A 10,548-nucleotide genomic window follows, 5' to 3' on the forward strand; every position below is an offset into this window, starting at 1 on the left:
CATTTCTGTGTAACGCTGTCGACATGCGGCTCAAAACTCAAATGACGGTCCATCGTCACTCCGAGGTTCCTCACCGTTCTAGACTCAGTGATTGTGGTCGCACAGAAATCCACAGTAACAGGGGCCAGTTGCAGTTGCAGGGGCAGTTGCAACATACCACCGCGGTCGCTGCGGTCCAAATCGGGCGCAACTTCCCGGGCAGTGGCGCAGTCCAGTCGGCCGGCCGGGGCCGCCGGAGCCCCCCCCCCCCCCCCACCGTAACGGATGGGGCTGAACAGAACGGAAGTGACGCGGAATGTGACTGTCACGGTTGGTGGAGTGACTGGGCGCACCGGCGCGTGGCGCGGGTGTGGCGGTGCAAACTGCTTAATAAGCGAATAGCGATCCAGGCTCGAACACTGCTACATTTACCATAAAAATATTCGTTCCAAGCGCTTATCAGATATGACTCATGTAAGGCAATGCCACCTTCGACGTCTCTTTTTATACATTTTCTCTGTCTCGTGTTGGATGGGGGAAAACGCTAGACCGTCTCACAAATGACTGCATTTATTGCCTGGAATTTGGTGTTTCCCTGCAATATTTCCTCTTCAGCGAACTCTGAAATGTCAATGAATGAGCGGGTGCTCGGACATCCCGTTGAGCAGTTATTACGAACTTCCATCGTTTTAGCGGTATCATACATTTCGTCTGGTAAGGTGACTCGGGTGTGCTGTGTGGGACATAATGTAGGATACATTATGCTGCTCGCGACACAATATAGAGAAATACCGTTGAAATACCTACTGAATGAACGGTCACACCATTGCACGTGCATACCACGCCGCCTTGGAACGTCTCCCGGTTTCTGGTCTGACCGGCCGACGGTCCCGGTTTCTAATTCGCATACCTCCGGCGCTTCCCATGAACTCCCATCGCCTCTGGCGGGCTCAGGACGGGCCAGTCGGTCCGGCGAGGGCCGGCGGCGGCCATCCGTCCGTCCCCGCCACGCCGGCGACTGGTCCGGCCAGTTCAGTGACGCGCGGCGGCCGGTGTCCCGCTCCCGCCATCGCGCGCCCCCGCCCTCCCGGCGCGCCGACCGGCCTCTCCCGCCGTCGCGGCTGACCTTGACGCGCGCTCGCTGGAGCGCGGCTGCCACGTGAGCGTCTCTCCGTTGTGGCGGGAAACTCGCCGCGTTTGGGAGGGGTGCCGCCGGGTCGGTTCGGACAGCGACCGGCCCTGGAGACGGGAGGGGAACGGTAAGTTCGGTGGCCCTGGGCCGCGGGCGGGGAAGGGAGCGGAGGGCGGCGGGATTTTTTTTCGTGTAGGGCTACTATCCGGCGTAGCTGCGGTCACCACAGACAATGCGGTTGAAGCATTAATTGGATAGAGCTGGAGCTTACCTGGTGTAAAATTCTTGAGATGTGCCTGCTTCGTTCGACAGGGCCATCGATTGTGGCGTTCGATAATTTCGCGTGGACAACTGGTCCCGGTCGAAAAGCAACAATAACGTGTGTGACGTGTATTATGCCTACCGGCCCAGTCTGTCAAAATTTTCAAGCTATGTGTTCACTTCTCACACCAAGTCGCCCTTTGACAGGCAAATATCAAGTTATCCGATCAATTTTGTTTAGAACGGCTGTGAGATGCAAGAATGTTATCCACAATTTCTAACCTCAGTCAGCGGTGTATTCATAATTCATTGTCAACAACTTTTGCGCTATTGTCGTGGCATCAACGCCCGTCGCCCTAACTATAATAGTCCTGAGATTCATGGCCGACGGCCGACAATCTCCGACAGTGGTCGATGACGTCTGGGATAAGCTATGATCGCCGGCGAGTCCCAAGTCCGTGTCCGTCTCACGGGCCAGCGGCTCACGTCGAGTGCCGCCAGCCCCGCCGAGCGGTGCCCGTATCTAGCCAAGGCTGATCGGCTGACTTCTCCAAGTACGGCTCCGCCTGCCCTCCGGCGCTGCCCATCCGTCTGATCAGTGATGATAGATAGGTCGCCCTGGGCAGGGCCCTGGTAGTACGCATATCCGGCCCCGTAGTTATAGGTGGCGCCAGCTGCCAGAGGCCGGATATCAATGTAGTTCACATGAATGACCGGTAGGTGTCGCGCAGGTCTGGTACGCCCGCCAGGTGCCGGCATCTGCTGTATCTTATCTGGCCTCTGGGTACCTTCTTGAGAGGTCTGAGGTGTGGCTTGTGAGCGTGAGTCGATCTTTTAAGATAAACAGCAAGTGCTGGCGCAGTGGCTAGACGTCTGAAGCGCGGATAGGAAGGGACCAGCAGGGTCAGGTAAGGCTGTCCGCCTGCCTTTTCGCTCTTTCGCAGTAAGTTATTTGTACCTAATGCATTTCCGTTTACTAATTTAGTCTCCTGCCGATCGTTTAGCATCCTTTGTTGATCCATGCTGCATGAGAAAATTTAAGTTTCAAATTCAGACCTGCTACCTACTATCAGTGAATGTCCGTGAAGTTAGCGTCAGCAACAGCAACGAATACAGCGTCGGATTCAGAATCGCTTAAAAAACTCATATTAGGTCAATTGGGGGCCGGGGAGCAAGAATATGACCTTTATTTGGCCCTAGCTCTTACCCCTTACCCCTTAATCGGCCCTTAAAGGAAGGGGCGCGTCAAAAGTGCATCAAGGGTTCGTCTGATCGCCAAAATAAGGGTCGCAATCGATTCCCCGGGTCAATATCTAGCCGCAGCCTCGGGTTCCAGATGTGTGCAACTTACCCCTTACCCCTTAATCGGCCCTTAAAGGAAGGGGCGCGTCAAAAGTGCCTCAAGGGTTCGTCAGATCGCCAAAATAAGGGTCGCAATCGATTCCCCGGGTCAATATCTAGCCGCAGCCTCGGGTTCCAGATGTGTGCAACTTACCCCTTACCCCTTAATCGGCCCTTAAAGGAAGGGGCGCGTCAAAAGTGCCTCAAGGGTTCGTCTGATCGCCAAAATAAGGGTCGCAATCGATTCTTCGGGTCAATATCTAGCCGCAGCCTCGGGTTCCAGATGTGTGCAACTTACCCCTTACCCCTTAATCGGCCCTTAAAGGAAGGGGCGCGTCAAAAGTGCCTCAAGGGTTCGTCTGATCGCCAAAATAAGGGTCGCGATCGATTCCCCGGGTCAATATCTAGCCGCAGCCTCGGGTTCCTTTAAGGGCCGATTAAGGGGTAAGGGGTAAGTTGCACACATCTGGAACCCAAGGCTGCGGCTAGAGATTGACCCGAGGAATCGATTGCGACCCTTATTTTGGCGATCAGACGAACCCTTGAGGCACTTTTGACGCGCCCCTTCCTTTAACCCTCTAGTGCCCCCGGTATCATATCTGTAAGTCAATTTGCAGAAAATTCGCCTGCTAATCATAGAGGTGAAAATTGTTGAAACCCCTGCTGTATCAGAAGTGGTACGTCTTGGCAACCACCTGGTGGCAAAATTTTTAAGTAATGATTTCTCAGTTTCCCACCAGGTGATTTTGAAGAGGGTCAGTTTGTCCTTTGCCGAAAATCAATTTGAGATGCAAGTGTAAATTTAAGCATTTAGAAAACAAAAAATTAGTTATTTGGAAAGAAACTTGGTATACTGTGAGACAAATGTTCAACATATATCATTGTATGTTGCAAAACATCGCAACTTTTTTCAGGGTCAAAGATATGGACCCCTATTTTTGGGGATACTAGATATGATACAGTGGGCATAGCACTCCAATATTTTCGCATATCAATATATGAAATTTTCGCCGCTGCAACATACGGTGTGCCAATACCATAGTTTTCTCAGGTGATAAGCATTGCAATGGCCTGTGAGTCATTGCAAATGACGATGGTACAAGATGCATAAATTTGTGAAGTTCGCACCTCTTGCGCCAGATAACTCTATTTCGCTCCAGACTTAAAATGTCATAACGATACTGGTACGCTATGCCGCCTCTCATCCTTGTCAATCTTCCAACATCTAGCTTTCTATGAGTGGCCTTACATGCCTCATACATCTCGACTTTTCTAACGCTCATAGGAATATGGTTTTGCAACTGTTTGACGATGACAATAGTGAACTTTTTGATCTGCAGGACACTAGCAGACCATATCTTCTAAAACCACGTTAGGAATGACATGCTATCGATGACAAGCTTGTTGATTTCAAGGAACGATCATCCGTGCGAGCATTTATACTCGTGAAACCAAAAATTGAGACTTGATGTTAGGGACAGGAGGATCCAGCGGTCTCTTGCACAATTTCGATATTCCAACAGGGGTTGTGGACGGGCTTATTTATGTCTTGTGGGTCTATGTGTTAGCTGGGCATGGCTGAAGACTTGCATTAGCAGCCAGCCAGCATTTTTCATTCATATTGGAGAACGACTCACAATTTGTTTGCGATTCAAATCTCCTCCGTTCATCCCAGTAGTAAGAGATTGAATGTGGAGTGGAAAACTATATCGTCATCTTCAGAGGAAGCTGGCTAAACGGGCTCGCCATGAAGACAGACTCCGGACCGAAGGGCGTGGTTCCTTTGATTTCCTATCTAAGAAGTAGGCAACCATGCACTGTTGCCAGGTTCCAGCAGGTGCCTGACACCTGACAAGCATTTTCACTGCCAGGTATGTCATTTGTTGTCATATATTGACATATACCGCCAACTGTGGTAGCTGAGTGCCACTGAACAAAAAGGATTTATAGGTACTAAAACATGGATACTACTTTTGTACTGACCATAAGAATAAAAGTTAAAGTGCGGCATTGCGTAATGCGTATGCTCACCTCCATATGAGGTTAATGAATATTGTGCAAGTTCCTGCCGATCGGTGCACAGTTACCAGTACCTTTATTGTCTGACACGTACAACGGTTATTGCACTGGTCAGTGCGCGGCTGTTATACTGACGCCGATGACATCAGGACCGCACGACCAGTCAAATATATTCCTGCCCGGGGCCGGGATGATTCAATTAATGTCACCGAGGTTTTTTTAGCGAAAACTCCGAGGGCCGTTAGGCCCGAGGTGCTTTTCGCTAAAAAAGCGAGGTGACATTTATTGAATTCTCGGCCTTAGGGCTGGAAGGTGTTTCCCATACCTGCCAAAAAGCTCACAACTATAATTGATAGTGACGTCAGCAGCCGTGTGGTTCAACGCGTTTAACCACACCCCTTGAACCACACGGCTGGCAATATTAAAGCACTGCATTAAACTGAAAAGAGTGGTACAGTGCACGTGCCATTAAAATGCCTGGATGTCTCGATTTAATCATGCAATGTAGCAGGTATGGGAAAAGTACTAACTGACGATTCACAGGCTGAGAGTTTCAGTCACCCGAGATTGTCCGGCTATCATGAAGATAAACCAACATCGTCTTTGGCATTGATTCCGGTCCGTCGGCAGGCTGTCCAGCATTTTGCATCAGAACTGCTTCACTTCAATCACTTACCGCGAGCCAACTGTAATGTCTTCATTTCTATATCAAGTATGCATAACGCATCTACGTTTGAGAAGCATGGCACACATGTCTGAATTATGAAAAAATTGCACAAGTGCAACGCGCTGTATCGTGGAAATTGAAGGAATAGAAGGCACTCGTAAATAGATGCCTATGATTAGCGTTGTTCCCTAAGCACCGACTGAAAGGACATTTTGATACAAGAAGGATGCCAATGAAATATTAAGAAAATGTTCTGATAAAAAGTGCACAGTATAGGATGTCTTGTTCGCATTTTGCACATTTTAACTGCCACTTTTATCACTGAAATTTTTAATAATATATATTTTCTCATCTATGTCTTCACTTCCTTCTGTGTGGTCTGATACCACTAAAAATTACCAAGTGGAATGCCCAATGTATCATATTTGATACAAAATTTATTTCCGAAATTTGAAGTGCGAAAAAATATTTGACTCCAGATTTCGAACAAGGGACCCAAAATGAATCATATGTCACAAGGTGCTAATTTTAGGAACCGTGGAACTATGTGTGGGCATTAGAGGGTTAAGGGCCGATTAAGGGGTAAGGGGTAAGTTGCACACATCTGGAACCCGAGACTGCGGCTAGATATTGACCCGGGGAATCGATTGCGACCCTTATTTTGGCGATCAGACGAACCCTTGAGGCACTTTTGACGCGCCCCTTCCTTTAAGGGCCGATTAAGGGGTAAGGGGTAAGTTGCACACATCTGGAACCCGAGGCTGCGGCTAGATATTGACCCGGGGAATCGATTGCGACCCTTATTTTGGCGATCAGACGAACCCTTGAGGCACTTTTGACGCGCCCCTTCCTTTAAGGGCCGATTAAGGGGTAAGGGGTAAGTTGCATACATCTGGAACCCGAGGCTGCGGCTAGATATTGACCCGGGGAATCGATTGCGACCCTTATTTTGGCGATCAGACGAACCCTTGAGGCACTTTTGACGCGCCCCTTCCTTTAAGGGCCGATTAAGGGGTAAGCGGTAAGTTGCACACATCTGGAACCCGAGGCTGCGGCAAGATATTGACCCGGGGAATCGATTGCGACCCTTATTTTGGCGATCAGACGAACCCTTGAGGCACTTTTGACGCGCCCCTTCCTTTAAGGGCCGATTAAGGGGTAAGGGGTAAGTTACACACATCTGGAACCCGAGGCTGCGGCTAGATATTGACCCGGGGAATCGATCGCGACCCTTATTTTGGCGATCAGACGAACCCTTGAGGCACTTTTGACGCGCCCCTTCCTTTAAGGGCCGATTAAGGGGTAAGGGGTAAGTTGCACACATCTGGAACCCGAGGCTGCGGCTAGATATTGACCCGAAGAATCGATTGCGACCCTTATTTTGGCGATCAGACGAACCCTTGAGGCACTTTTGACGCGCCCCTTCCTTTAAGGGCCGATTAAGGGGTAAGGGGTAAGTTGCACACATCTGGAACCCGAGGCTGCGGCTAGATATTGACCCGAGGAATCGATTGCGACCCTTATTTTGGCGATCAGACGAACCCTTGAGGCACTTTTGACGCGCCCCTTCCTTTAAGGGCCGATTAAGGGGTAAGGGGTAAGTTGCACACATCTGGAACCCGAGGCTGCGGCTAGATATTGACCCGAGGAATCGATTGCGACCCTTATTTTGGCGATCAGAGGAACCCTTGAGGCACTTTTGACGCGCCCCTTCCTTTAAGGGCCGATTAAGGGGTAAGGGGTAAGTTGCACACATCTGGAACCCGAGGCTGCGGCTAGATATTGACCCTAGGAATCGATTGCGACCCTTATTTTGGCGATCAGACGAACCCTTGAGGCACTTTTGACGCGCCCCTTCCTTTAAGGGCCGATTAAGGGGTAAGGGGTAAGTTGCACACATCTGCAACCCGAGGCTGCGGCTAGATATTGACCCGGGGAATCGATTGCGACCCTTATTTTGGCGATCAGACGAACCCTTGAGGCACTTTTGACGCGCCCCTTCCTTTAAGGGCCGATTAAGGGGTAAGGGGTAAGAGCTAGGGCCAAATAAAGGTCATATTCTTGCTCCCCGTCCCCCAATTGACCTAATATGAGTTTTTTAAGCGATTCTGAATCCGACGCTGTATTCGTTGCTGTTGCTGACGCTAACTTCACGGACATTATCAGTGAGATGTGATATGTCATAAAAATAGATCGTTTTTTAATGTTGAATTTGTTCAAATGGTAGATATGCTCAGTGGCGGCGGAACACCTTCGGGGGGGGGGGGGCACTGCCGACTTTTGGTCCCATTCTTTCCATGCAACGCCCATAGGGCTAATGTTAAAATGTCAAAATCAAAGGGGGCACGGTGCCCCGGTGCCACCCCGTTCCGCCGCCTATGGATATGCTCAGTGTAAATGCGAATTCATTATACAAAATTTTGAATAGGACATATAACTAGAGCTTCTTAGGCCCAAAATATTTGCTGAGTGCATGCAAGTTCTGTCAGCTCTCTAGTGACACTTTCTAAACCCTCGCTAAGATGGAATTCATGGAGGCATTGAATGTCGTGATCGCTATTTAAAGGGACCCTCCCACCTTAACATTAGTTTTGAGTTGAGATAGCCAAGTTTGCGGCCAGGCTCAGAAACCACCATTTATCCTGGTCGCAACCCCCGCAGCTTTATGGTGTTCAAGAAATTTCTTCCCTTTACTTGCAGGGTGGGACCAGCGTGGTCCCTATCTCTTAACCATTACGGGAGTCTGATGACGTCATCAGGCTTTCGAACGTCCGTTAAATGTTTGACTAAAACGTTTCGTAGCATGCGGTGGTATATGCTGCTTTGCGCGCAACAAATACCGCACTTTCAAATAAAGTCGCTAGGAACAGCGGAGATCCCAAAAAGTAAACAAAAGTAAAAGTCTAATATCTTGAAAACCGGTGAATATTTTTCGATGAAATTTGGTAGATATTCGTTTTTGCTCTTTCTGAACCGAGCTACATCACTTTCATGCCAATTCATTAACTTTTTTGAAGGTGGGAGGGTCCCTTTAAGCCATTTGGCAAAATCTTACCGAGGCATGAACCTCGGGAAGAAGATAAGCAGTGCTAGCCTTGCGGTAAGCACTATGGAAGCACCGTTATAGCCCATTAAAGCTACGTGTTCGCTGTTAGCTCCTCGGAATGTAATCGTATGTGTGCCATAATCATCTCTGACCGACAATCGACCTATTTTCAGCCCTGAACTCCATATTCGACGGGTGCCGGCGTCCTGCCTGCTTCGTCCACGTGCCATCTGACGGTTCACCATGGTGTCCAGCACCTACTTCAAGGTGGCTGAGACGAGGACAGCAATCGTCACCCTCCTGCTCTACTACGTTCTGGCGGTGAGTGTCGCCGAGTTGTCGATTGGTGAATGGTGTCTGCTGTGAGGACGGTGTTACTGCTACGTGTTTTAGATGGGTATTGTCGGTTTGGTAGTGTTATGATCTCCATATTCACTCACTCAGCGTTGTTGGTTTTGAATTCCGATTATATTCATGTAGAGTTGCACTTATAGACATAAGATTCTTCAGCGTTGTTGGTTTTGAATTCCGATTATGTATGTACAGTTGCACTTATAAACGTAAGATTCTCTTGAATCAGCGTTGTTGGTTTTGAATTCCGATTATTTATGTAGTGTTGCACTTATAAATGTAAGATTCTCTTTAATTGTTACACTTCCGATTTCGTCAGTGGACGGTGCATCGTTTATTGCTGTGAGCAAAGAGCATCTCTGTGTATTAAACTTGCCTACCACCGCACGTATAATTGTTAACCTCTCCCTCTCACCCATCCCCACATCGCACACCTGTGGCCAACTCTTGAGCGGGCGCTGACCTATCTATCGTACACACTACACATGTTCTCGCCACAGGCCGTCTGGCTGGGAGGGCCCTGGATCCCTACCTGGCTACCAGCCCGGCTGGCAGCTCTGCTTCAGACCGCTCATGCCAGCTACAGCATCCACGGAAAACAGGGGTGAGAGCACTTTTTTTTTGTTGGGTTAGGCCCTTTCGGTCCAATGGGACTTTTTCAGAGCCGGGAGGATGATAGGATAAAGGGGGAGACATTGGTCTGGGCAGGCACCCTAGTGAGTCGCCGGGGCTGAGCCCGTCCAGAAAACAGGCCACCCAGCTCCAAGGCACTCACTGCACCCGGCTACGGGGTGCGCTCCCTCGGGAGCAGCGGTGCCGCTCCAAGGGAGCAGCCCGCATGAGATAAAGTTGCCTGTCCAGCCCGGAGGGGGCTGCGGCGTGGAGGAGAAGGATTTCAATATCCTGAGGATAGAAGCACGGAGCGGTGATGAGAGCACTTAATGCAACAATATAATTGAAATATCATCTCTGAGAGCTTAGAGGACCGTTTAGCTTATTAAGTTTTTATCCGCCAGGAGGGCCATGACATCGGCCTTCCGACGCGTTTTACCGGTTCTGTCTGCTGTTCGCATCACGTGCTGTATCTAACCCACCTTCTTCCCCTCCGCAGGCTGATCGCTATCCCCCTGATCCACTGTCTGGAGTGCGTGGTGGCTCACCGGCGCTGCCGTAAGCTCGGTATCGGCGGCGTCACCCGCGTCCTCTGGCTACTGCAGACCCTGGCGTTCGGTATCGGCTCACTCAAGTTCCTTCTCTGGCCGGTAGAGGACTCTCCGGTGCAGCAGCAGCAGAAGAAGAAGAAGCAGTGAGATGTGGCTGTGCGCGGAACGGTGCAGTTTTTGGCCAGATGAGCGGTTACCAATGCACACGCTGGGGTATTTCGTGTTAAAATGAACATTCCTTTTTGAATAAACTATGGGGACTTGCTTTGTTGTGTCACTGATGCGATGGTGGTTTGCGAACGATAAGGAATAAAATGCCTCCGACTTCATCGGGGCGTTTTGCAAAGATTAAAGTTTTTCATACCGAATGAAAAATAAGGCTGGGAAATGGAACTGGCTCATGTTGCCTGAGCTAACTACGTAGTGTTTGACTTACCGGTACCCATGCCGCCTCTCGCCATCGGATATTTTGTGTAGCCAGGTGGTCCTGCAGCCCATTAACAACCTTTTTGACGCTTTTGTGGTTTCCTCCTGCCTCCTGGATCAATCTCTCATGATTATGATACCCGTTTTGATGCACCAATCTAAT

The 10,548-nt window shown here is 49.7% G+C and overlaps 1 protein-coding gene across 3 annotated transcripts; it reads left to right on the forward strand.

Annotated features, from left to right (window-relative positions):
- The first annotated feature begins 1,008 nt into the window (after positions 1-1,008).
- On the forward strand, positions 1,009-10,224 carry LOC122367708. 3 transcript variants are annotated; one of them, XM_043341055.1, is made up of 4 exons: positions 1,009-1,238; positions 8,619-8,766; positions 9,297-9,400; positions 9,908-10,224. In XM_043341055.1, exons 2-4 carry the CDS (start codon positions 8,689-8,691, stop codon positions 10,104-10,106), a joined length of 381 nt encoding a protein of 126 aa, XP_043196990.1. In that variant the 5' UTR covers positions 1,009-1,238; positions 8,619-8,688; the 3' UTR covers positions 10,107-10,224. The 3 variants fall into 3 exon arrangements, with proteins under 3 accessions (XP_043196990.1, XP_043196987.1, XP_043196988.1); XM_043341052.1 differs by lacking the exon at positions 1,009-1,238 and adding an exon at positions 2,109-2,280; XM_043341053.1 differs by lacking the exon at positions 1,009-1,238 and adding an exon at positions 2,177-2,315.
- Positions 10,225-10,548: the final 324 nt, after the last annotated feature.

The sequence above is a fragment of the Amphibalanus amphitrite genome, unplaced genomic scaffold, assembly GCF_019059575.1.
Source record: "Amphibalanus amphitrite isolate SeventyFive unplaced genomic scaffold, NRLGWU_Aamphi_draft 000890F_arrow, whole genome shotgun sequence".
NCBI lineage: Eukaryota > Metazoa > Arthropoda > Thecostraca > Balanomorpha > Balanidae > Amphibalanus > Amphibalanus amphitrite.